The sequence below is a fragment of the Gopherus evgoodei genome, chromosome 1, assembly GCF_007399415.2.
Source record: "Gopherus evgoodei ecotype Sinaloan lineage chromosome 1, rGopEvg1_v1.p, whole genome shotgun sequence".
NCBI lineage: Eukaryota > Metazoa > Chordata > Testudines > Testudinidae > Gopherus > Gopherus evgoodei.
In genome coordinates this window covers 54,520,908-54,548,833 of record NC_044322.1, presented here as the reverse complement: position 1 = coordinate 54,548,833, position 27,926 = coordinate 54,520,908, and the positions used below count along the sequence as shown (strand labels likewise).

At 43.6% G+C, this 27,926-nt stretch overlaps 2 protein-coding genes and 1 long non-coding RNA gene across 3 annotated transcripts in view; 2 read left to right on the top strand and 1 right to left on the bottom strand.

Moving 5' to 3' along the window:
* The window catches only part of CAB39L (calcium binding protein 39 like), a 113,615-nt gene extending 101,816 nt beyond the window's left edge, over positions 1 to 11,799 (bottom strand). Inside the window, exon 1 of the mRNA XM_030564806.1 lies at positions 11,672 to 11,799. The gene's annotated coding sequence lies outside the window, so the exon portion shown is untranslated. The remainder of the gene's footprint in view (positions 1 to 11,671) is intronic.
* Positions 11,800 to 12,060: 261 nt separating this feature from the next.
* The window catches only part of LOC115641366 (histone-lysine N-methyltransferase SETDB2-like), a 91,982-nt gene continuing 76,116 nt past the window's right edge, over positions 12,061 to 27,926 (top strand). The window contains exons 1-4 of the mRNA XM_030544485.1: positions 12,061 to 12,215; positions 13,841 to 14,196; positions 15,096 to 15,173; positions 17,702 to 17,824. Coding sequence (XP_030400345.1) covers positions 14,181 to 14,196; positions 15,096 to 15,173; positions 17,702 to 17,824 — 217 coding nt within the window. The 5' untranslated portion in view covers positions 12,061 to 12,215; positions 13,841 to 14,180. The remainder of the gene's footprint in view (positions 12,216 to 13,840; positions 14,197 to 15,095; positions 15,174 to 17,701; positions 17,825 to 27,926) is intronic.
* LOC115652589 lies at positions 19,288 to 27,304 on the top strand. The gene is made up of 3 exons (XR_004000692.1): positions 19,288 to 21,347; positions 22,889 to 22,986; positions 25,797 to 27,304. It is a non-coding gene; the product is annotated as an uncharacterized LOC115652589 (long non-coding RNA).

Here is a 27,926-nt window from a genome sequence, read left to right as displayed (position 1 = left end):
CTGCTTCTGAGTCAGCTGGAGAGGACACTGTTTTCCTATCATCGAGCACTACTGATTAATTCTTAATTACATAACAATTTTCTTGCATCTGCAAACTCCTACATTCTTACCATTACTACAGAACTGCACTATAGCAAGAATTACTGTCAGAAAACTACTATCACAAGCCTGTAAAACTACAACTTTCAGGCAGGAGCAATGAAAACAGTTCTGACAAGAAGCGGGACTTTGATAGCAGGAAAAAAGAAAAAAAAAGATCTGCAAAGGTTTAAGGAGTTGAGAAGCAGACCAGAAAATGTCATGTTTTTAAAAATAAGTTTGAAGCCATCTCTCTAAGAAAGCTGAAAAAATTATTAAATTGGTACAAAATAAAAGCTTTCTTGTACAGTCTAATTTAGGGAAAAAAAGTCAATAAGAGCAACTCAAAAGTACCGGTAAATGACTTTCAACCTATTTAACATTAAACTTAGCTTTTTTGTCAAATGTGCTAGAAGCTGTTTTGCCAGAATCTACCAGGTCTATTGTTTAACATCACATAGGGCTTTTGAAATTAATTTTTGTACTGTACAACTGAAAATAGTATCAAGAATTGTACTATACCTCTACCCTGCTATAATGCGACCCGATATAACACGGGTTTGTGTATAGCATGGTAGCAGCGGGGCTCCAGCTGCTGCGGGGAGCCCCAGGCCCTTTAAATCCCGCTGGAGCCTTGCCGCTGCTACCCTGGGGCTATGGCAGTAGGGCTCGCCAGTGATTTAAAGGGCCCAGGCTCCCCCCAGTGGCTGGAGCTTGGAGCTCTTTAAATCATCGCCAGAGCCCTGCTGCCCCTACACTGATATAACGGGGTTTCAGCTATAATGCAGTAGAGATTTTTGGCTCCCCATGACCACATTATAGCAGGGTAGAGGTATACTACTTAAATTACTTAAAGCGAATATATTTACAGTATCACTATTTTAATTTGTTGTCAGTCATTTCAATTACAGCCACAGAATTTATTTGTAAAAAGCAACAAAGAGTCTTATTTGGTTTATTTATTTGGAAATGTATTTGGTTTATTTGGGACTTTGAAAGAAACCTTGCAGTGTTGTCAGTTTAAGGTGTGTTATTTTGTGAGCTGTTTCAGCTCTGTTCAGTATTTAGGTTAGCAGACCTTGATAGAACTGCCTGGAAAGACCACAGACTTAACTTGGTGGCAAAGGCACTCGGCCAGTTTTATTGTTGACGAAACACAATGCTAACGCCCCGGCTCAATGGTTACAGGTACACGAACACATGAATGCCCATTACATGGGAGCAGCTTAGTCGGTAATGGGACTTTTTCCTGCCCTCTAGGACAGACAAAGGGTTAAGGTGAGTTATTTTAATATTTATAGACAAACAAAACAATTTATATACTACCTTACTTGTTTTATGATGTTTATTGCTTTTTTGTACCGTTTTTGATCTTTTAGATAAAACATTTTTATTTACCACTTGTTTTGTCTAAAACATCGGAAGTACACAGCCTTTTATTATTTTTGTTAAATTATTTTATTTTGTGCTAGGTTAGGATGTACTTGTGCTAGCCTGCTGGAATGTGTTTACATATTCACTGTGTAATATTAATGTTAGTGATACCTTTGCCAAGTTTATGTACTGGACACTGAACATATAAGCATTTGCTTTAATACATGGCTTGAATTTGGTTTACAGCCTTTGGTTTAGGCTTCACAGCTCGTACCAGGTTTAATGCTTTAGGCTCACTGATATGTTCAGGATAGGAAGGTTTCTATGCATTCACTATCTATAGGTGTTAAGTACAAAAGGAGGCTCACTCTGAAACCTCATAGGACAGCTGATGACTGGAAGAAGAAATTGTTCTGTACTTCAAAACACTATCAAATCCTCCTTGTTCAAGAAACCTTTTGCTGGCTTGTTTAATATTTGTTATAAGATTTGTTTCTCATGTGCTCCCCCAGAAATGTAAACTCTGAATCGAAAATGTATTAATAAAGTTTATATAATCAGTTGTTGCTCAAGCATCATACTGGAGTTCAGTTGCTTGACTGTAAGGTTGATAATCCATCTGCATACTGATTTAAGCCAGAGAACCATAAAAAACTGTCCTCTCAGATCCAGCACCATTCAGTCCTACCCAATCACAAGTAGTCATTTAAATCTGCTAAAATTTTTTAGAACACTTCGTAATTAGACATATTAAGTAACATGTATTTTATTTTATTGTAAAACAGGTACAGGCCTTTGATCTTTTATGATGATTTTACCTGAAATCAATGCAAGTGACCAGCACCCCTCTGGAAAACCTGTGGGACTTCTCACATATGAATGAACCTAAATCTGCAGTCCTTAGTTCTTCTCATACACACCCTGCTGCTCAGTTGCTGTCTCTCAATGGATAATTTCCAGACATGCTCTCTTCAGTTCCAGTCACTCAGTATCTTATATCAAACAACTCAGGTCTCCTGACTCAGTCCCAAACAACTTAATGTGATTGTATAATCACAAGGTGAAAGGACTATCTAGAAACAATGGAGGATGAAGGGCTGCTTAGGCTTTATGACAGAAGGATGACTAAAAAGGGGATCTGCAAGGACAACGTGTGTGTAAAAACTCCATATTATCAATTGCCAATTTCAGAGATAGTAAGATATTCTGGCTACTGGAGGGTTAAAAGAGTTCCAGCACATTTGGCATCCAAGATAGTTGGTAATTAACAGATATCTAGGTCCTCCACCTGAAAGAAGTTTGTTGTTTACACAATGACACAAATTGTTGTTTTCCTTTGGATAAAAAAAATTAGGTTTTTTTGCTTTAAAGTTCTTCTAAGAATTTTGACATCCCACAATTAGAGGCTCCACTTCTCAAAAAAGAAAAGCAAGCTGTTTGTGTTCTCTGCAAATACTTGTCAAACATTCTAAGGTTATGGGTATACAGTAGCATTTCACAATCTGAAAGTAACTTCGTAGAAGTATCATGAGCCTACATTAGTCTTCCCCTCCCCCTTCCTTAGATTAAAAACAACTAGCAAAATTAAAGTCCAAAATTTAAACAAAATACTAGGGTAGCCCTTTAGAGCCTAGGGGTGTCTACTCAGTCAGTACTGTAAGAATTGACTTTGCAGATTCCTTAACATATGATTCTTTTACATTTCTACTATAGAAGAACTCCGCTTAAGTCTCAGTGAACAGATGCTTGAATAAGAAAATCCATCACCACAACCAGCCCTTTTGTCATCACTCTCAGCAGAGGTGCTAAAGAACTATCCTCACACCTTTGCATTCATTCTACTCTAGAATTGGTTCCTCCCTGTAAGGGTGGTGGGACATTGGTGGGATACTGCTAGGAAGCTTACTTTGCTGTTAGCTTAGTTCTGTGAATAGAGGAATTCAGTTTAGTGGAGGCTAGTCTACTTATTACCGTTTAAGCTGATATAATTTACATTGCTCAGGAATGTGAAAAAGACACACCCCTGAGCGACTTAAGTTATATCGACCTAAATACTGTCTACACAGGCACTGTGTTGGCAGGAGACACTCTCCCATTGGCATAGTGCATCTTCAGCAGACATGCTACAGTGGTGCTGATGTAACACTTGAGTGTAGACTTGCCCTGAGATGTCTGTCCAACATCTATAACTGGCCTTCGAGGTATTCGGAGGTATCCCAGAATGCCTGTTCAGCCACTCTGCTGTTTTGTTGTGAACTCCGGGCTCCCAGAGCTGCTTCTAAAAAACAACACAGCTCGTTTGCTCGAGCAGAGGCAGGCAGGGGAATTTCTTTGGAATGTTCACAGATGTGCATCTTCCAGTCCTTAGAACTTGCAAGGCAGGGAGCTGACAGTGTCACCTCCAAAAATCCACTCTGTCTCCCCCACGCTCCGTCACACTCCACCCCACCCCCCTCTTTTGAAAAGCACGTTGCAGCCACATGAACGCTGGGATAGCTGCCCATAATACACCACTCCCAACAGCGCTGCAAATGCTGCAAATGTGGCCACACTGCAGCGCTTTCCCTACACAGCTGTACGAAGACAGCTGTAACTCCCAGCGCTGTACAGCTGTAAGTGTAGCCATGGCCACAAATTTTAAAAGAAAAACTTCATATGATCTGCAGTAAAATGCTGATGTAGAGTGTACTTATCTTGGTACTATATATTCCCACATTTCCTCCTCCTTTACTCTAATCTTCATTTTTTTTAATTAGAAAACTTTTTGCCCTCCATTTCAATATGAAAGCCAAATCTTATTACCAACCCCTCTTTAGTTTCAGATAGGCATTCAGTCATGCATCTTCAGCCATTTACTTCCATTGTCTTGCTGACAAAAGCCCTAGGGTGTTATGCCTGGCACAGAATACTGCAGTGTCACAGTTGTGCATTTCCTGTATCCATCCCATTTTCATTTTTAAAATACCAAGAACTAGTCTGTTCTCAATTACATAGAAATAATGCAGATTTTACACTGCTGTAGAAGTAGAATCTGGTTCAAAGTCCTCCATAAACTGGTTGTTTTCTCAGTGAAAACTTTAAGATGACTTAACATAATTTTAAGTCTTTTTAATTTATTGCTGTTGCCACTCCTACTAGCCTATTCACCTCCAGGCCTGGTCTACCCTGGGGGGCGGGGGGAAATCGACCTAAAATACACAACTTCAGCTATGAGAATAGCATAGCTGAAGTCCATGTATCTTAGTTTGACTTACCTCGCATCCTCACAGAGCGGGGTCAACTGCTGCAGCTTCCTCGTCGACTTTGCTTCCGCCTCTCATGGAAGAGCAATTGGGGATCGATTTATCACATCTACACTACACACAATAAATCGATCCCCGATAGATCGATTGCTACCCGCTGATCCGGTGGCTAGTGTAGATGTACCCCCATATTCCCTCTTTTGGGGCTAGCGCTGACTGATTATCCAATGTTACATCCAGCAATGCTGATTTATCTAGTGAGGCAACTAGTTGGTGTTGCTTTTTGTAAATCAATTAGACTACTCGTGCAGTATAGTTATACTCCACAACAAAGTTACCCAAGTCAGGGTTACTGTGTCAGACAAAGCAGAGTAGACAGTTTTGGCTGATGGAACAAGCTCAGGGTGGATGGCTCAGGCACTGTGAGCACATGGAACACTGTACTTGTATGAAAACGCCATTAACTCCCCTTATATGATCATCAGAAAAATGTGGATGTTAATTGGGAATTGTTGAAGAACATTTAACTAGATGCCCCAAATGCCACAATTGTAGAATTGAGGAAGAAAGCCATATTTGTTAAAAATCTGACCTGATTTAGAGGGGAAGTGAAGGTAGCTATAAAAAATAAAATATGCCAAATGGAAGGACGATGCAGATAGCAATGAACATAAATCAGACACTAGAAATTCTGGAAAATTGATAAGGGAAGCAAAGGGGCACAAAGAAAAATCTATGGCCTGCACAGATAAGGATAATAAGGAGCAGTCTCCTTCCATTCCACTAGTATTTCTGGAGGATGTTAAACAGCAGCTACTAAAGTGAGAAATTTTAAAATCAGGTTTAAATAACTTGAATTCAAGAGTTTTAAAAGAGCTGGGTTGAGAAGTTCATTGGACTGAATTTTCAGTAAGTCTTAGAATACTAAGGAATTTTCAAGAGACTAGAAGAAAGCTAATTTTGTGAAATCACTTTAAAAGGGTAAATGAGGATGACTATGTAATTATAGGTCTGTCTGACACTTAACCTGGACAAGATAATGGAGCACTGATACAGGACTCACTTAAGAAAGAATTAAAGAGGATAATGTAATTAATGCATATCAACATAGTTTGACAGGATCTGTTTTCTGTAAACCTAACTTTTAATTTCAAATGAGATTACAGGTGTGGTTGATAAAGGCAACAATATTGATATAAGACACTTCTGTAAGGTATTAGACTTGGTAAGACATGACTGATTATAAACTTGAAATATATAAAATTAACATGGCATATTAAACAGATTAAAAGCTGGCTGATAGGTCATAAGATATAATTGTAAATGGGGAATCATCATTGAACAGGTGTGTTTCTAATGGGGTCCTGCAAGGATGTTCTTAGCTGTACGGTATTTAACATTTTTATTAATGACCTGGAAGAAAACAAAATAACTACTAATAAAGACTGCAGATAAGAAAAATTGTGGGAGCGGTAAATAATGAACAAGACAGCTCATTGATACAAAGCGATCTGGATTGCTTGATAAGCTGGCTGCAAGTGAATGTGTTTTAATATGACTACATATACACCTGGGAACTAAGAATGTAAGCCCTACTTAAAGGATGAGGGATTCTACCCTGGGAAGCAGTGACTCTGAAAAATATTTAGAGGTTGTGGTGGATAATCAACTACAGATGAGCTCCCATCACAATGCTGTGGCCAAAAGGGCTAATGCAATCCTTCAATGCATAAGCAGGGGAGTCTCAGGCCTGGTCTACACTACGTGTTTATACCGAATTTAGCAGCGTTATACCTATTTAACCCTGCACCCGTCCACACAACGGATCCCTTTATTTCGATATAAAGGGCTCATAATATCAATATCTGTACTCCTCCCTGATGAGGAGAGTAGCGCTCAAATCGCTATTGCCATTTCGAATAAGGGTTAGTGTAGCCACAACTAGATGGTATTGGCCTCCGGGGGCTATCCCACAATGCACCATTGTGATCGCTCTGGACAGCCATCTGAACTCGGATGCACTGACCAGGTAGACAGGAAAAGCCCCGCGAACTTTTGAATTTCATTTCCTCTTTGCCCAGCATGGAGCGCTGATCAGCATGGGTGGCCATGCAGTCCCATATCCAAAAAGAGCTCCAGCATGGACCCTACAGGAGATACTGGATCTGATCGCTGTGTGGGGAGACAAATCTGTTCTATCAGAGCTCCGTTCCAGAAGACGAAATGCCAGAGCATTTGAAAAAATTTCCAGGCTATGATAGACAGAGGCCACAGCAGGGACTCAACACAGTGCTGCGTGACAAGCGTAACGGAAAGCCAAAGAATCAAATGGAAACTCATGGAGGGAGGGAGGGGGGGACAGAGGACTCAAACTATCCCACAGTTCCTGCTGTCTCTGAAAAGCATTTGCATTCTTGGCTGAGCTCCCAATGCCTGAAGGGTCAAACACATTGTTGCCAGTGGTTCAGGGTATATGTCGTCAATTTACCCACTGCCCCCCATCAAAGAAAAGGGAAAAAAATAGTTTCTCGCATCTTTTCAATGTCACTGTATGTCTACTGGATGCTCCTGGTAGACGGGATGCTGCAGCGCTAAACAGCAGCATCCCCTCCCCTCCACGATGGCAGACGGTGCAATATGAGTGATAGCTATCCTCATCATCATCCCATGAGTGCTCCTGGCTGGCCTCGGTGAGGTCGGCCAGGGGCGCCTGGGCAAAAATGGGAATGATTCCCAGTCATTCCCTTCTTTAAGCTTTGTCTCCTGGAGATTCAGTCCTGGAAGACGGTACAATAGGGCTGGTAACTGTCCTCATCATAGCAGCTGGAGGCTGAGCTCCTCCCCACCCCCTTTCATGTCTAATGGAGATACTGGACTATCATAACAGCAGGGGAAGTTCTATGGTCTATTATACAGGACGTCAGACTAGACGATAACAATGGTCTCATCATATTTGGATTCCTAATATGTTTCAGCAAACTTTGCACCGCTGAAGAGCAGCTCAGGCTCATTTTGCTGTTTACAGCCATGAAACAGATCAACACTAAACCATTATACAGACACAAATTCTTCTTAACCTAATCAGATGCACAGACAGTGAAAATATAACGCTAGTACGTAGGAACGTGAGAATTATTTATTTCTCCATTTTTTCCCTATATTAAACAAATACACCTCCACCTCGATATAACGTGACCCGATATAACACGAATTTGGATATAACACTGTAAAGCAGTGCTCGGGGGGGGGCGGGGCTGCACACTCCAGTGGATCAAAGCAAGTTCAATATAAGGTGGCTTTCACTTATAACGCGGTAAGATTTTTTGGCTCCTGAGGACAGCGTTATATCGAGGTAGAGGTGTATTCTAGGTAGCATCATATAGAACAAATACAAAAATACTTAAAATCAAATATAAAAAAATACGTTTACACAATGCTTGGATTTTCATGAAATAACCACAATATTCTCAGTATGCAGATTTTTATGGCACAGCATGATATAAAAAGTATAAGCAACGAATATATTTATGTGGTTAGTTTTATGTCTTGTTAAATACTCAAGCCTGGTAGTGATGATTACTTAGCTTCCAAATTATATAAAATTTAGGGAGACATTTCTATAATGCAAGCCAAAGTTGTCTTACAAAGAAATCATGTTTAATAAATACCCAAAACCTAGCATTAACATTGTCCTTTGACATTAGACTTTGGTGCAGTTAGTGACTTAACTGCAAATGCGTTTCATAGCATCCAGTAACTGTTCCCTAGAATTTGTATTTGCTTATCTATACAGTGGCTTATGTTAAAAGGAAATACTTTGTCTCATTTCACTATCATCAGCTCACAACATTATTTTCCTGCTCCTGAGAATACAATCAATACTGTGATGACAGAAGTTTTTTTTAAATGTAAGCTACTATTTTTAACGTAGAGATTTGTCATCACAATATTTGGCCCAGTCCTGCTCCTGGTAACATCAATATTAACAGCCTCACTTCTCCCTGAACATGTCAATTACTTAAAATCATCCACTACTCATGAACTAACCAGTGAACTTCAAACAAGGTTATATAAATTTTAAACAATCAATATGAAGTGGCAGATACATGACATCAAATTCTTCCGGAGTATCCTGTTTTTGACAGGTCTTCAACAGAATGATGATAATTTATTTCATGCTCAAGAAAACATGACATTTCCCTCCCTCCCTCGCAAAAAAAGTTAATACTCTCTTAATAGTCACAAGGCTGGGAGTACCCAGGCTATTATTTGTCAGATTTCTCTCTAGAATATAAAATGGTTCTGAAACATCACACGAATTGTTGTTATGTTCCATTAAAGTATGATATAGGTGCTATAAAAAAATCTATTTGTGAAAAGTATTTTTGTTTTCAAAAAGTATCTTGTAAACTTCAAATGTATATGCTTTTTAAAGATTTTTTTTTTAATGTCAGATTTTAAAGCTGGCATAAAACCTATAGTAACAATAAATTAACTTTTTAAATAATCTAAGTTATTGTAAGAATTTGTATTTGCACACAACTGCAATCTCTAACCATTAAGTCACAGGTGACAGCCTGAGAGGAGAATTGAAGTGTCATATATACTCGTTCATTAGCCCATTCATTTATAAGTCAACCTCCCAAAATGGAGAGATAAAAAGAGCAAAAACTGTATGACCCTTTCATTAGCCAACCCTGTATTTCAAGGGTTGGAAAACTTTGGGTTCCTGCAGCTCCCATTGACCATTACGCTTCGGGTAAACAAAGCGACAATGTATTAGATATTCAATTCAATGATTCCATACCGACCCCCACTCTTTGATGTGTCATTTTTACCAAGAATATCCAGCTTATGAATGAGTATATACAATTCGTTTTCTGTGCTCATTTATTTGTCTGACAGCTAATATTTATAAGAGTCTGTCGCTTATTTACATTTGGTAGCTGACAGGAGTGACCATGCAAACAAATAAGTCTCTCAATGGATGACACCTGAGTCCTGAAACTTACTTGACAGTAGTTTATTTTTAATTAGGTTAAGTTTAAGAAACTTTTTAGACCTTCATAGGTTCAATTCTGCAAATGAGACTACTTGCTTTAAGTAGGACGTCTAGGTATCTGACCCCAAGCGATCACAGACATGGAAAAGCTTCCCTGTATCTGAACATAATAATGGCCATACTGGGTGACATCAAAGGTCCATCTAGCCCAGTATCCTGTCGTCCAACAGTGGCCAATGCCAGGTTCCCCAGATGGAATGAATAGAACACGTAATCATCAAGTGATCCACCCCGTCACCCATACCCAGCTTCCGGCAAACAGAGGCTAGGGACACCATCCCTGCCCATCCTGGATAATAGCCATTGATGGACCTATCCTCCATGAACGTATCTAGTTCTTTTTTTAACCCTGTTATAGTCTTGGTCTTCACAACATCCCCTGGCAAGGAGTTCCACAGATTGACTGTGTTGTGTGAAAAAATACTTGTTTGTTTTAAACCTGCTGCCTATTAATTTCATTTGGTGAACCCTAATTCTTGTGTTTACTTATTTACTTTCTCCACACCAGTCATGATTTTATAGGCCGCTATCATATCCACCCTTAGTCATCTCCTTTCCTAGCTGAAAAGTCCCAGTTTCATTAATCTCTCCTCATACAGAAGCCATTCCGTACCCATAATCATTTTTGTTGCCCTTTTCTGAATCTTTTCCAATTCCAATATAGCTTTTTTGAGATGGGGCGACCACATCTGCATGTAGTATTCAAGATGTGGGCATACCATTGATTTCTGTAGAGGCATTATAATGTTTTCTGCTTTATTATCTATCCCTTTCTTAATGACGCCCAAGATTCTGTTCACTTTTTTGACTGCCGCTGCACATTGAGCGAATGTTTTTAGAGAACTATCCATGACTCCAAGATCTTTCTTAAGCGATAAGCTAATTTAGACCCCCATCTGCAATTCTAATACACGTTAAGTACTGCTTGCAATCTTACCCTGCAGACTACAAGACTAAGATAGGCCAAAACACAACTGTAAAACAAAACTGGTCAAAAGTACGAAACATAAGGTGAGGGAAAAATCTGAGTTCCTCCTCAGTCTGAAGCAGGGCTCAGCTGCCAACCCTGGAAATAGGTCTTCTGAGTAACCACCAACTTGCAATGCCATCTCTCTCCACTACACCTCTTTAGGAGATTCATCCCCTCCTACTGTTTCCAACCTACAAAAAGGCAGTGTTATTTCACTCTTTAATTTTACTACAGTAACAGAAATCAGAACTTTACGATCTGGAAGCCAGGATATCTGAACACACTACACAGATTAAAGGAAAAACACACAACTCTCAAGCTAATCCTGCTGTATCACAATTAGTATCAAACACAATAGAAAGGCCAGCGTCACGTGTATGGGAGTTTAGTGTGAAAGGGACCCAGGCTGCGCAACAACGGGCACGGTACAAACAACTACTGTATATAAAACGGACTAGAGGGGTGGTAGGCTTAGGGCACTCCCCATCTCCTGGGGTACGTCAGAGCAATAGCGGGAAGAGCAGAAACCCGCATTCCTTCTCTATACGGCGGCCATTCCACCCCACGGGAACTATGATAACGGAATAATCCGAATCTTTGAAAGAAAACAAACAAACCCCTTGAATAAAAAAATCAGCCCCGTGCCCGGGGTGAGCCCGCCTCGGCCCCAAATCCTCCCTCTCCCGGATTAACCCTCCTCGTCCTCAAAACGCTCCCCCCCCTTCGCCATCGTTGGGGTTAACCCGCCTCTGCGCCAAATCCTCCTCCCCTCCGGTTACCCCCCATGCCCGCAAAACACCGCCCCCATCCCCGGGGTTATGCTGCCCCCCACGTTAACCCATCTACCCACCGAAAAAAAGCCCCCCGCCCCAGCGCCCGCCTGATCAAACTCCGCCCGAGTTAGCTCCACCCCTTCACCTCACCCAACATGGCGGACAGACCTACCTTAGCCACCGCCGCTCCTCCGACTCTAGTCCGGATGGCCCGATTTCATTGGCCACCGTAAGGCAACATGAGAGGTCAGTCGCAGCCAATGAAAGGCGAGGATGGCGCAAGAACCGCGAGACCCGTCCGGCTGCCCTTCCCACTAGCCATTGGCTCACTTTGCTCCACCCCATTGCGCGCGCGCCGGCTACTCTGCGCACGCGCCGCCAGCTGGTTGTGTCCAATCCGCTCATGGCTTTCTACCAACAGCGGGTTCAAACCTCGCCTCCTGCCCGGCCAGGTGTGGTTGTGGCGCTAACTGAGGAGCCTACGCCGGGCGGGCACGTGCGCCCAGCGGACCGGAGGGATCGAACGCCGGGATGGCGAAGTTCCGCTAGCTCGGGGTGAGCCTGGCCACGCCCACGAAGGGGTGTGGCCGTGCGGGTGGCTGCTGGGCAGAGCGAAGGGCTAATGTCTCCCTGCTGCCCTGGGAGGTTCCTCCCGCCGAGGCCGTCCCGAGCCCGCTATTGCAGGCGCGCGCATCAGCCCGGGCTCGCCCGCTAAGGTACCGTGCCCAGCGCTGGGGATGCTGCATGCGCCTCGCTGCCGAGCCTGTGTGGTTTGGTAGCTGATGCGTTTCGGTGGGCCCCGCTCGCGGAGAGGCGAGTGGTGCGGTGTGTTCGCCACTGCGGGGTGTCGTTAGCAAGGCAGCGGGGTCTGGCCTGCCCCGGGCCAGGCTGCTGGTGGCGGGCTGGAGTTGGAAGGACCCGGCTAGTGGCAGGGAAGTTCCTGTCTCCCCAGTTAACAGCTGCTGTGCTTTCCTAATGTAATTTGTTGCTAACCCCTCCCCGCCCCCCGGGAAAATGCAGTTGAGGGCAGGGATCAGATCTAGCTGTAATTCTTGAAGTTCTCTTCTCCTTTTTTCATTGCCTAGGTTGCAAATAGTTAAAAACGTCTCTGTGTGCGATCTTTTGGAGAAGTTCTTATTAAAGAACCTTCCCCCAGAAGTTTACAAATGACTGGTAACCAACCACTCCAACACTCCAGTGTCCCTATTTAGATCCTGCACAATGTGCAAAAACAGTCCAAAAAAAAATCCTAACAGAATATTAGGAACTATTAGGAAAAGTATAAATAAGACACAAACGATCATAATAGCATGATATAAATCTATGATATACTTATACCTTCAATACTGCATGCAGTTTTGGTTGACTCATCTCCAAAAAGATATATTAGAGTTGGAAAAGATGCAGAGAAGGGCAACAAAAATGATTAAGGGTAAGGAACAGCTTACATATCAGGAGAGATTAAAAAAGACTCAGACCATTCATCTTTAAAAAAGAGATAACTGAGGGGATATGATAGAGGTCTATAAAATCATCAGTGGTATGGAGAAAGAGCGTAAGGAAGTACACATGCATAAGTGAGAGTTCTCACATGGATACAATCAAGTCAATGTGCATACAGTTAAGCATGTTTACAATTGGTTGCAGGATTGGGTCCTCATGTTGCTGGATATTCTGGTTTAATGGCAAGAATGCATCCACAAATGTGCACCTAGAAAAATTTACACAGTGAAATAAAAACTTACACAAGCAACTTTAACAAAAATCAGATCTCTGTGTGTTGCATCTACTGTTATTACAAGTAACTCCCAGATCACTAAAGCTAAAAGATTTTGAGGAAATAAGCCAGTTTCACTGTTTTTCCCTGTATAGTCTGACCCTTTCCAGCAAGGGAACGAAGAACATTCTTTTTAAAAAGTGCTACTGGTAGGAGAAAATATATAGGACTCCAGGACAGATGTAGTTCCTGAAGCTTCTTTAAATATGTTTTTTGATGCTGACTAGATTTTTAAATTGAGTACATAAAATGTCATCAGTTATATGTTAGATTATTACATAACCTCATCAAGGTTCTTTTCTGGGGAACTTGGCTGTACAATGCAGAGAGGAGGTTGTTGCCTTTCTGTCCTCACTCTCTTTCCTTGGTTGCCAGTACAAAAGGAAGAAGGAGGTGGATCTTTGATAATATCGCATTTAAGTAAACTGTAAAGCTGTTCAATTTTAGCAGAAGTTTACTCATATTACTTTCATATTTCTGGTCTGTCTGTGGTGGAAAGTAATGCCTGATCTTGAAAACAGTCACTGTACATTACTTCAAACATTTATTTTCTTTAATTTACAGAGGAATGGAATTTTCTTGGCCCAAAGGAGAATGAAAAGTGGTTTTATGAGACCAAAAGAAGTACTGAGGATTTTGGAGAGATCACATTGTAACAATAAAGAGTTGCTGGCAACTGAAGATTCGTTTCATGTTTCTTAAATATTGGTGGTTGTTGGAAATTTAATTGTGCCCCTAATTCAGCATGGAATCTGGCACTTCCCCCAAGAACAATGTAATAAATTGGGGAATGCACTTCTAGGACAGCAAGTTCATAATGTTCTATTCTAGCCTCGATTTACTGCAATTAAGGTTCTAATTGTTTTTTGAAGCATAACATACATGCATTCAACTACTTCAAAGAATGGAAGAAGAAAAAAGTAAGTTTTTATTAAAAATAAAGCATTTTTTATAATCCATTAGGCAGATCTTTTGAGGGAATTTTTTGTAACTAAACAGGATAGGATTGGCCAACTTTCATTTGAAAACAAGACCCCAACCTAACTAAATTAGAGTGATTAAAGCTGCTAACGTAACACAGTTTGACTAAAGCCACCGAGTTTGTGCTGATTTTTTAAAAAAGAATTTATATATCATAGTGGACTGGAAGCAATTTACTTTTCTCTGGCACTTTTGGTTCTATATGTGTAGCACACACCTTGTATTCTTTAGATTATTCAGCACTCTCTGTGTCCTCCAATAGCACTTGCCAGAAATACTGTATCCTTCCTATGGAGAAAGTGTGCCATCTTATGTGTGTCTATAACCTGTTACTCAAGCAGAAGTACTTTACTTTGATGGTGCATCTCCTTGGGGCAGAATTCAGGGTTTTTTCTGAAGTCTATAGGTCTGCCACTGTTTCTGGAGAAGTTTACTTTCAATGAAATTGGCATTTGGCTTAACAGAAAAAAGAGGGTCATACACAAAAAAGAAGCAGAAAATGGACATGCCTCGCTGACTACTACAGAAAATATTGCTGGTCTTGCAACACTTGGTCACTTTTGGGCTGGTAGAAGATGATTCTTGTATAAAAATGAATACAACCTCACAGACTCCATTTCAACTTGCTGTTTTTAGTGGCAGCTTGCCAAGGCCGCATCCCTAATGTGTAGTCTTGACAGTGGGATGGTTTTCTTTTTCCCCTGTAAGTATGTTTTCAGGCAGTGCTCTCTCAAATGTCTACTGTAGGTAAAGCTAGCTGAATGAAAGTTGTTTGGAGAAACTTGGTAAGAAGCAAGAAGCTGCCAGCATATAATCTCTCTCTAATCTTTTTATCTAGCTGTTTATACTGTGCCTGTCACCTCTGAATGCCTGGATGTGGAGACCCTTAGCAATGTCAGTGGCGAGAGAGGTGAAGGTGATGTCATCTATGTTTTTTCATTATGGGGGCCAGAGGGGACGTGGTGATAAATGAGTAGTGCTTGTGGAAATTATGGTGGGAATGACAACCTGAAGGCTGAATTAATGTCTACCACAGGGTAAATATAACAGGCATCCACAGTGCAAGTTTCCCATCCTCAGCTAGAGCAAGACTACCTTGAGAGCTAAGAGAATGATTACATCTCCATGGCCATTCAGTCCTTGGCCTCTCTGCTGGGACTGCCAAGAAAGATGCCAAATGTGAGGTGACATTAGTAATGTGGATACCTGTCCACTGAGAATTGGATTGAGACTGAATTTGTTTCACATAAGTGCATCAAGCAGCCATGATTCTTTCTAAATAATTATACCAAACTTATTGTCCTGGGATGTTAGCACAATAGGTAAAATATGTGAAGTGCTTTGAAGAGAAAAAGCACTAATTGTAATAACAGTCATTTTTACTCACTGTTGATCCTGGGTTGGAGTTGAACTGCTGACCCAGAGATGAAAGGCTCTGTGTACCATTGCCAATCCTTTGAGGTATCTAGTTCATCATTGGTATCTAGCCATAACAATTGTTGAAAAAGCTGAAAAGAGATAAATCAGTATAGGGTTGTAATATTGTTCTGGTGAAACCTGCTATTGAATTTGCTAATACGTAACATAACTTTATTTTTAAAATAACCTTTTTTTCCAATTTTTTTAACAAAAATCCCTCAATGAATAAAAGCACTTCTAGTAGTGCAGGGATGTCTCCTCAGGATTTGTTGGCTGTTGGAGCTCTGACGTGGGATTCCACCTGACCAGTTCGTGTGTTTTCAAGGGTGGATATTGGTCTTCGTTGTGTTAGCTCTCTCTGTGAATACAAGGGTTAGGGAGAAGGTATTGGCAGATGGCAAGTACCCTCCCCATCCAATCAGCTTAATGGAAAAAAGCACTCTCCAGATCTTGCCCCTTAATATTGAAGGTGAGCCCACTGCTGATCTTGCACTCATGAGAGCTTTGTGTTCCCCTTCTCCCTCCAGAAACCAGCTTCCTTTACATTACTCAACAGTTGCCATATTTGGTAAACAGAAACCATCCTGTCTAAGGAAACTATACCAGCTGTGAAAATATTTATTCATAACCTTCCAAGTACCCAAACATGTTATCCTGTGACTTCTTAGATAGAAGATAATATGCATAGCCATTTTATGTCTGAAGATATTTACCCATCCAAATTAGCAGTCTGAGACAAGAACATAAAAATTCTTCTCTAAATATGATAAAGTTATTTAGAAATTAGTTAAGTGATAAAACAGATCTAGTTCTTCTGGATTCCTTCATAGGCAAAGAAGGAGCATCTTAATACTAATAATACATTTCCTTGTCCTGACTGATTTTTGTGACACATTGAAGCAATACACTTTTTATTAGAGACCTTTCCAGTTAAAATATTGGCAGCACTAGGCGTTCCCACAAAAGACTTCCCTATTTAGATTGTAGACTGCAGACTCGTGCTTTGCAAGAGGGAGGAAGAGTGTGAGGCCAGGAAATCTTATTAATTGGTTTTTCCGTTTTAAAAAAAAAATGCTTTTTGTGACCATACCCAAAGAGGAAGGTATGCCTCTGGGTGTGGTATAAGTTAATAAAACTAACACCACTTGACAAACAAACGTGTTAAGCTGCACTTGCCTGAAAATGTTTACAGTTTTTTTTCTGGTAAATATACTGAGTATATTCTTAGGATAGCGCAGTTATCAACTTGTGGGGATGTGAAAAACGTGTAAAAGCTTCGTAAAAATACTATTGTGTGATGCAATCCAGTCAGCTAAAAATGTTCTTCTTAATTATTTTTATGAGCCTCAGTGATAATTCATCTCTAGCAGAAATAACTTAACAGTACCCAGAAAGAGGAAGAAGATTCTAAACTTCCTTCCTGTTTGATCGTACTAGAATTTTAACAAGGGACACTTCTGAGCATAGGTGCTGACTCTGCGGGTGCTCAGGGGCTCAAGCACTCAAAGAGAAAAAATAGAGGTTGCTCAGCACCCATGGGACTGGCTGAGGCTGCTGCTGTAGCGCCCTTGGGGCTGTCCTGACTCCTGTCCATCTGCTGTTGAGCAGGAGCTGCTTTGCCATTCACTCCTCTCTGCCCCCCGACACTGCCCTGTTAAGGCAGTAGGGGGCAGAAAGGAGCCAGCAGGAGGCGCTTGGGAGGGAGCGGAGCAGGGGTGAGGCCCTGGGGGAGGGAGAGGGGAGCTGGTCTGCAAAACCAAAAGTCATCGCCTATGCCTGAGTCTCCAGAAAGCCCCTCAAGCACATTACTAGATTACATTTTCATTTTCAGTTTATATTTAGGGCCAGATTTTTTAAAGTATTTAGGTGGCTAAAAATGTAAAGAGGGGTTTGGTGGGATTTTTAAAAGGAGCCTTTGAAAATCTTAGTGTGTCCCTATCTGCATGTTTAGGCACGTAAATGCTTTTTAAAATCTGGGCACTAGAAACTGTATGCTCTTGTTGTAAACAGCAATGTGCATTTCAGGTGATGCACAGATGTTTTGGAGGCAAATGGAAGATGAAAGAGTGGACTTCATATTTGAGCAGGTGCAAAATGTATTGCTGTCTCTGAAACAAAAGATCAAGGATGGAACTGCAACAAATGAAGGTTTGAAACCCTTATAATAGTTATGCATGACTAGAATCAAATCTTGGGCCAGCCTTACCTGAAGCTGTTGGATAACTTGCCAGACCTTAATTGTAAGTTTAAAAAATATAGATATATTGTGCCCAAGGATGGTGGTATTATTACTTATTATTCATATTATCATAGCACCCAGGAGCCCCAGTCTATTTATCAGGACCCCATTGTGCTAGATGCTGTACAAACATGGAACAAAAAAAGACAGACCCTGCCCCAGAGAACTTGCAGTCTAGGGGTTCATCTGCACTAGCGACTGTACACGTCAATGCATGTCCATAAGCCCCCTACCATCCACACTTAAACTCCAGAAGCACGTGTCTGAAGGTGAGTAGAGGGCTTGTAAGCTGAGGAGTGTGGGCAAGTACATGTATGGCCCTAAACCCGGGCCAGTTTGCAGTGTTGACAGGCATAAAGGGGCATGTATCATGTCTCAAGTTTCACTAGTCCTCCATCCCCATTCCCACAATGCACTGAACTTGTTTCTGCCTCACCCTCCTTACCGAATCTATGAAGGTCTCTGTGTCATCTGTCTGTCCTCCCCTGTCTTCACCAGTAGTAGCAAGCTGCACTGACTACATCAAACAACTTTCCCCTGCACTGTTTAGCTCAATATAGGTGAATGTGAATCCTGCTCCTAGAGCGGCCGCCCAGCCGACCAGCCACATTCATGTGCCAATCAATGTGTGCTCAGAGTACTACTTGCCTGGAATGGCAGGAACAAATATCTGTACCAAGACATTTCACGGAGGCTGGAGTTCAGGGGACTCTGTCCTCATACTGGGAACACATCAAGCACTTGAGGATCCTGGACAGAAAAGCAAAAGACTCCAGCAGTAGCTCTGGGAAGGCTCGTCGTACCTGCCCCTTTCATGATGGTCAGAATGGGGTGCTGCTGAGGACTCCCAGTACAAAGCCTGAAGTGGCTCATGCTCCCTTCCTCAAGTCCCCCAGCCTCAATGTCCGACAGGAGGCCAGTGCGGGCCAAGGTGAGGAGGCAGCAGGGTCTGCAGAGGATGTCTGGAAGACCGAGAGGACAAAGAGTAGGTGATTCTCCACCACTACCTAGAGGAGTTGGTTAAGTAACGCCTCTCCACTGATGAAACTGAGGAGGACCCCACGCTGTGGCAGGGGCCAGAACTGAAGGCTGGTAAGTTATAGTGGACCCCCATACACACTCGCCTCGCCAATATCCCCTCTTACTCTGGTTCTGTACTCCTGATTTTAAAATTCAGGGCATAGTACTTGTGCACTGACTTTTCCTCCTTGGATAATATGCCATGCATTGCTGTGTCTGAGTTTGAACTGAAATGCTGTTCAAACACCCTGTCCTCTTACCAGATTCCTTCAATTCCACCGACCTCCATGCAGCCCCTGCTCTGCTCCAGCCCAAAATGGCCCCTCCCCAAGAAAGATACTGCTGTAAGTCAATGATTTTATTGATTTCCAATCAACAACTATTATGCATTTAGCTAAAGAGGTGTCTTACAAACAGATTATTAACGAAAAATCATTGTGCATTTCTCAGCCAGCAGTCTGACAGCAATAGTCCCAGAGCCACCTGGTGTGGGGGAAAGGAAGAAGCAAGTTAGAAAGCTCCCGGCTGGGGATGGGACAGTTGTAGAAAACATATGGTTGTTTGTGTGAAGTTAGTGACAGCTGTCTTTCGTCACTTAGAAGATTACACCCCCCCCCGATCTTACTGTCCCTTTACAAATGGGAGTGGCACAGAACAGGGATGGTGGGAGTGATGTTGAGGGGCAGTGGGATTAGGTCCAGGCTAGGGAAGGGAACAGAACACAGTTATAGAATGCTTTGGTGGTTTGGGGAAAAGTTACTCGCTGGAGTCCTTTTTCCCATTGAAGATTACAACATTTTTACCACCTACATTCCTGGTGTCTGGCCTCTCCCTGCATTGAGCCATGGTGCACAAGCCAGCGGAAATCGGGGGAAGAAGAATCAAGTCTGGTGTTAGGATAAACCCAGTGCTGTGTTCCTTTGCAGTGGAGAGCTTGTAGTGGTTACCTGAAACCACACAGAAACAGAGTTGCAATGTGGCTCTTTTTTTTCCATCACCGTTTCATCATTGTTAGGCAGGCACTGTCAGTGACTTCAAAATTGGCAGTCATGCCTATTGGTTAGAACAGGAGTTTGTAGTCAGAAATCCGAGCCAAAGTCAGGAATCGGAGCTGAGAGTCAGGACCAGGTTTCTTGGAGTGAGCTAAGGCTGCATCGAAGGCTGAAGCAGGGCTCGGTCAAGGCAGGAGCAGGCTGGGAACAGGTATGCACAGGAGCTGTTGCAGCTGTGGGCGAATACTTTGAGCAGCCATTGAGCTGCTGCTTCTGGGCTTAAAAGCCAGTCTGCTGACTCTTGCCACCAGTCAGGAGATGTAGCCAATCAGGTAGCCTACTACAGGACTGCTGGGCTCATTAGGTTATCCAGAGACTGCAGGCCCTGCTTCCTGACAGTATCCCCTGGTGCCTCCTTGGGGCCTGGTTTCTTGGGGAACTTATGATGGAACTCTTGCAATAGGTGCGGAGTGTGGATGTTCTCTAGCAGTTCCCAGGATGTCTCCTCCAGACTGTAGCATTTCCAGTCCACCAGGTATTGGAGCCTTTCCCTAACTCACCAAGAGTTGAGGATTTTATTAATCAATCTCTCCTCCTGTCTGCAAACTGTTGTGTGGCGCTGGCATGTTGAAGCGATTTAGGTATGGGTCATCAGTGCAGGGCTTTAAAAGTGAGATATGAAAGACGGGATTGATCTCAAGGACTTGGGATGCTGTAACCTGAAAGCCACTGGCTTTACCTGTTCTATAATCTTGAAGGGGCCCAGGTATTGGTAACTTAGTTTGGTGTCTGGGCAGGTCAATTTAAGATTCTGGGCAGAGAGCCACACGTGGGCACCTGTAGCCAGATTGGGGGGCAGCCTGGTAGTCTTGGGGTGCATGATATTTATAGACTTCTTTGGAGAGACTGCAAGTATTCCTTGAGCTCTTGGTGCCTCTGGTGTAGGTGGGAAGCTAAATCTGCAGCAGCTGGTACTGGAGAGCTGAAGGTGAAAGCCATAGTTTGCAAAGTGGGCTACTTTGGATTGAGGTGTGGACTGCATTGTTATATGCAGAGTCGGCACAGCATAGCAGGGAAAGCCAGACATTCTGGTGGCAACTCAAAAGCAGCAAAGATATTGCTCCTGGATTTGATTGACTCTCTGCCCATTAGTCTGCGGGTGATTGGCATCGAGCCCATCACATCCTCCACCTAAGAGTCTGAGAAATTCCCACCAGAATCAGGAAATGAACTGGGGACCCCAGCCCAATACAGTGCCCGTCAGTAACCCATGATTGCGGAAGCCATCTTCCAAGAAGGGCTGATGAAGCATCTCATCTTTGTTAGGAGGTTGACGACAACCAAGATTGTTGAGTGTCCCTAGGAGCGTGGCAGTTCTACAATGAAGTCCATTGATATATAGTAGACCATGGCTGTAGAGGTAAGGGAAGAGGCTGGAAGAGGCCTTTGGGGGGTTGATTGTGGGTTTTTGGTAGAGGCACAGAGATCGCAGGGCTTTATATAGTCCTTGATGTAATCTTATAGGCCTGGCCATCAGAAGCTCCTCAAGACCAGATTCCAGGTCTTGAACTGGCCAAAATTCACCCTCCCTCAGGGAATCATGGCACAGTGGGATAGCTCAGTGGTTTGAGCATTGGCCTGGTAAACCCAGGGTTGTGAGTTAAGTCCTTGAGGGGGCCACTTAGGGGATTTGGGGCAAAAATCAATACTTGATCCTGCTAGTGAAGGCAGGGGGCTGGACTCAATGACCTTTCGAGGTCCCTTCCAGTTCTAGGAGATTGGTATATCTCCGATTATTATTTAACTGAAGCCTAGGTTGTTCCTCTGGAACATAGATACAACCCTGGCAACAAAGGAGGCTATTCTGTAGTCTGATCCCTGAGTTGAGTTGTGTATCCACGTTGTTCAGAGCCTGGCAGATATGGATTATGAACAGGTCATCAAAAAGAAGGGAGTGGATGGAGGACGTTGGACTGTTGTCGATTGTCCCATTAACAAAGTTGGACACCTTGAGCATGGTGGCAGAGGGCTCTTCACCACGTTTGAGAGATTCATCTTTACGGGATAGCACAACAGCCTTCCCTTTTCTCTTCCCTGGGCGATAGGTCACAGCAAAGTTGAAGTGAGTGAAAAAGAGGGACCAGTGGATCTGGTGTTGGTTAAGGTGTCTAGCAGGCCATAGATACTCCAGGTTTTTGTGATCATGGGAATTGGGCTCCTTTTAGAGCTTCTTGAAAGCTGCCTTAATAGCCAGTAGCTCCGTGTCCCAAAGATGGTAATTTTCTTCTATCAGCATTAGTTTCTGAGAGTAAAAGGCACAGGGATAGAGTAGATTGTGGGGGCCTACATGTTGAGTTAATACTGCAACTGTGGTGTCGGCCTCAGTCCTAAAGGATTTAGTGAGATCTGGGTGAATCATGATTGGTACTGAGGTGAATGCCTTCTTCTGTCAATCAAAAGCCTACTGAGCCTCCGTGGACCAGGAGAACCAGGCTGCTACTTGTAGGAGCACTCTTATAGGGACAGCCAGGCTAGAGAATCCTTTAATAGATGGCCTGTCAAAATTGGCGAACCCCAGGGATCACTGGATCCTGCATATATCCTTGGGCACAGCCCGGTCAGATATTGCTGCCCCGTCTGTGGGTCCATGGTGAGATGATATATTTCAAGAATTCCACTGTGTCCTTATCAAACTCACATTTCTCAAGCTTCGTATAGAGGTGGTTTTGGCAGAATCTCTCCAAGACAATGTGTGCATGATGATTGTGGAGATCCTGACTTTTGGAGAAAATGAGGATGTTGTTCAAGTAATTGACAATAAATTGGTCCAGCAGTCTGTAAAGATGTCGTGTTTGAAATGGTGGAAGGTCACAGGACTTTGCATTACCCAAATGGTATGACCAAATATTCCAAGTAGCCATCCCTGATACAGAAGGCACTCTTCCATTTGTCTCTTTCCAGGAGCCTCACCAAGTTCTAAGTTCCACAGAGGTCCAATTTTGTGAAGACCCCTTGGTGAAGCAGAGTCTTTTGAGCAGCTTGTTAAATAAGTGGTAAAGGTAAAGGGATACTGGTTTCAGACTGTAATTTTGTTCAGAGCTCAGCAGTGCACACAAGGCTGGAGGGAGTCATCTTTCTTTGCCACAGAGAAGCTCCGGGGATGCTCTTCTGCAGGTTTTCCTCAAGATAGGCCCAGAGTACCTGTAGTTTGGGTTTGGAGTGCACGTAAAAGCACATGAAGGGATACTCTGCTCCCAGCTGGAGGTCGATGGGGCAGTCATGACTCCAAGGGAGGGGTAAGATGTCAGATTTCTTTTTGTCGAACTTGTTGGCAGAGTGTGGATATTTAACAGGAATCCCTGGAGTCATTTGGGAGTTGCAGGGGTTGCTTTTGAATCCTCCCTTTGCATCTCTGAATTCCTTGGAGGACCAAGTGTGCCACAAAGGGTTGCTGGTCCCAGATCGTCTCTCATGAAACAAGTTTGTCGTCAAGATGGAAAATCAAAGCATACTGTGCCTGACTGCCAGTGGATGCGAGGGTCGTGGGTGATGAGACAGGGGATGTCAAGGAAAGCTGATGAATGTGGTGCACAAATCTGTGCAAACTGGAGAATTTCTTGGTGGCCTCAAAGGGTAGTTACCTCTAAGGGAGCTGTCTGGTGGGTGATTGGTTCGGATGGAAGGGGTGACCCATCTGTGGACTCCGCTAACTCAGATCTTTGTTACTGTGTGGTCAGGTGAACTCCAGGTCTGTGAGGCACCTAAGTCCACCAGTGCCTCTTGGTTGATACCAGGCATCTCGGGGTGCTGGAAAGGGAGTTGGATTAGCCATCCCCAGGGTACCGGAGGATGAAAGTTGGTGTAGGCTGCTGGGAGAGGGGAAAGGCACCTACCCAGCCTGGAGCCTCTTGTCAAGGTTGGGGTTTGGTGTTTCTCAACCAAGGTGTAGGTTGGACCCTGGCAAGACAGCTTGATGCAAAGTGTGCAGTATAGGTCTGAGGCCTGGCATCAATTCTGTAGCCAGGCCTGATTGACTTGCATGGGTTCGGGCAGTGGAGAGAAGACTAGTGATGGAGAGGACGGGGCAGGACTGGTGGGAGCCAGGAGGACCACCTTTTTTCTTGGTGGTGTTCAGTCAGGCAGTTGTTGATCTTGATGCATAGGTTGACTAAGGTATCCAGACCAGAGGGGGAGTCTGCATGTGCCAGTTCATCCTTTAGGCCAAGCCAGAAACGATAACACGACATTAATATTGTCATTTAGGCTAAGAAATAATAGCACTGGGTGGCCTTCTTCCACTTGAGGTCTACTACCCAGTTCTAGAACTCTGCTGTATATATATAGTAACTGGCCAGCACCCCTCTCACAGCACAGCAGTTTTGGCCGGATGCTTGGAATTTGGGCCAGCGAAGATCACTGCCATAGCTTGAATGAAGTCCTTAAATTGTCCCAGAAGCAAGCTTGATTTTTTTTTTTCCAGCAGTAGAGATGCCCAAGGCAGGGCCTCCCCAGTTACCAGGCTAACAATCAGTCCCACTCAGGCTTGGTCAGTGGGGTACAACTGTGAGTGTAGCAGAAGTAGGAGCTTGAGCTTGTTTGGGTGGGGGACTGACAGTGGTGCAGCTTGGGCTTGCAGTACTACATTCTGCACCTGGGGGGTGACAGCCTTGGCCTGAAAGGTCTGTATGGCTCCTGCTGTGTGCTGGAGAGAGATTGGCCTTTGTAGAATCCATGCTCATCATATCAGTTCTCGTTCCCTTAGTGTTTGTGCTGGGGCTGCTGAAACTGTCAGTGGCTGGGGCGTGGGTGGTCATGCGTAGTGGTGACGGGAGTCATGTCTATTGGTTAGAGCAGGAGTTGGTGGTCACAGACTTGAGCCCAGGGTCCAAGCAGGAGCCAGAAACCAGAGGTCAGAAATTGGAGCTGAGGGTCAGGACCTGGTTATCTGGAGTGAGGCAAGGCTGGGTCCAAGGCAGTATAAGGGCTGGAAACAAGTAGGCATAGGAACTATCACAGCTGTGGGTGAATGCTTTTAGCAGCTGCCAAACTGCTGCTGCTTAAGAATCAGTCTGCTGACTTTTCCAACCAATCAGGCTATGTAGCTAATCAAGCAGCCTAACTACAGGCCAGCTGTGTTCATTAGGGTGCCTGGAGACTGGCTCTGCTGCAGGCCCTGGTTCCTGACAGACGCAGGGCAGGATTATCTGGTGAGGCTGAGACAGGTGGGGGATGTTTGTGGTTTGCCTCTCTGCACAAAAATCCTGTACACTACCTGAGAATAGCATCACTTCTGAGATGAATTGCTTCCCAGTCCTGTAAGCGTATTTCAGCAAATTTCTAGTGCAACTCCAGCTGGGTCTTGAGGTTCAATGGCAGTGCAAATCTGCTTGGTCCACCTTCATAGCTGACCAACACCCTCCATTATGTAGGGGGAGGACCAGTAGCAGAAAGATCTCGATGGCACTGCTTGCCCAATCTCCTCCAGAGGACTGGAAAGCCACTTCTGTTTTCAATTTTGGTACCTTGAAAACTGCCTGTGTTCTCCAGATGTTAGCCATCCTTTAAAGAAGAAATTGCAAACTGATAATATAGCCCCTGGAAGGAACTGCCCCCTCCTCATCCCTCAAGCCCCTTAAGCCACTGTGAACATTAGTACATTTTTCTTAGCATTGTTAGCCTCTGTTCCTTCCTCATGGGCTGCAAAAATCGTCTGACAATCCTGAATAGTCCAACAGTTGCATTTCTGAAACCCTGAGAAGTATCAAAATTGTAGCCTTTTACAGCAAAGTTGTGTCATGGGGTGGGATTTCTTGGCTTCTTCCAAAAGAAGAAACAATTTATAATGCTGCCCTTTTTTTCTACTTGGCAGGACCTTTGGTGCCCAAGAGGTAAGCCATTCCACCAGGAGTGTAGGAGCAGTAACCCAGAGATGGTAGAGGCAGACAGAGAAGGACCAGGGGAAGAGCTACTCATAGAGATGGACAGGAGGAACCAGGAACAGTTTAAATTCCTCAGAGCACAGGAGGATTGGGCTCTTCAGCAGAAGGAGACATTGATGAGCCAGTTCCTGCAACTGGAGGCACTTCATAGGGAATGGGAGCATTCCCTAATGGAAAGACTCTTTGTACTGGTGGCCAAATGAGTTCAGGGTCTGCCTGCTGCTGAAGCCACTGAACCTCCAGCTATCGCCACCACCTCTTCCTCTGGCTGCAGCTAGAGGATCCTCTTTTAAGGACCTCCCTGAGTGATTGGGTAGAGAGCCTGCAGGACTCCTGGGACCTCCCCCTCGCTCAAAACCCTTTTTAGGGAGACCTCTTGTTCTCTTCCTGGGCGGTGAGCCTATGGGAGTCCTAAAGCCCCACCAAGTGCCACCCCAAACCCCATGCAGGAGACCTCTCCTGTTTTCCCCAAGAGAGATTTTCCCATCGTTCCCCCTTGTCGGGAGGAGAGCAAGGAGAAAGGTGCAGAGATTGCAAAGTTTAGTCGGTGCTCACAAATTCATTCCTTTAATGTTTTAAAGATCGTTAGCTGACCTTTCTTTTTTTAAATATTTTAATTACATGTTCCACATAGTACTTTTTAGTAACTGTTATTGTTTCCTCGACTTGCATGTGGCCCCTCTCTCTTGATTTTAAATATAATCAACAGAAGATGTTTTCAGGTTCGGGATTAGGCCCCACAATTCACAGCACTTGAAATTGAATGATGTATTACTCTGTTGCCATGATATTGCAAATACTTTTCTGTCTGTCCCAAACCACACGACCTACTCCGGTTCAGAAATGTCCCAAAGATAGTCAGGAGGGATGGGGAAAGTGTAGTACATAACACTCATTTACAGAAAGCACTATTGGTTTAACAACACAGTAGAACTCTAGATAAACATCTGTATGGCTTAGTTCACATGCAGAAATCAAAATTCCAGTAACAATACAGCAATGACAGCATCTGCCACTACCCTATCCATAAATGGCTCCTCCCTTTGCCCCCAAAACCTTGACCAGTTGCAGTCATTAGCACCATTAACAGCAAATAATTAAAAGAAGAGAATGGCTGCATATTCCACTCCTCCTCCCCCCAGGCCTTACAAATGTTGATAGGGTCATTAACAGAGATTGAGTGCTCTTGATAACAGAAATTTGTAAACAAGTGTGACTAGTGAAGACAAAAACATTTTACAATGACTGCATTACAACTTGGCCATAGCACAGCACAGATCCAACCCTAAGGTGAGGTGGAGGTGCCCTGTTGCAATTATCATTAATGTGTGCAATGTCACAGTAATGAGCGGCTAAAATGGGGTTCTCACAACAAATATTTTGGTGGCCTCAGAGTGTGGCCACCAATTTTTGCTGGTGGTCGCTCTGACAATTTTTCCTAAAATGCTTAATTAACTTTAGGAAAAACAAATAAATATGCACATATCCATGTCCAAATCATTGTAATTTATTTATAAAGGTTTTTTTGCAAACTCAATAAAAATAATGTACAGTTGTCTCTGTTCTTTACTGGACCTACACAGAATGGAAACACAGATAAGGTGCTTTGCATGTTCTTGTCTTTTGTTTGTTTGCTTTGCCTTTTAGGTTGCCTTTTTTTAGACTTGCTAGCTGGTAAGTCTGCTGCTGTGAAAAGTAATATTTGTACATTTGTCAACATCACTTTTCACGGAAGCAGACATTTTGCTTGCTAGGAGGCAGTGAAAAGTGATATTAACCAACATACAAATATAACTTTTCACAGCAAATATACTCAGCCCCTGCAAGCTAGGGGACAGATTAAGCCCTGGATGAGGAGGTGGGTAGGGAGTCAGCAAGGGCCAGGGGTGAGGGAGGAGTGGTGAGCCCGGGGCTGGCACCTGCTGCAGCGTGGCTGGGGCTGGAGCCGAAGGCCCATGGCCGGAGCCTGCTGCCCACCACCCCAGCCAGAAGCTGGAGCCCCATCACCCTCCGGAATGTGAGGAACTCACACTGGCTGCCTGCTCCTTGGGCGTTTATGG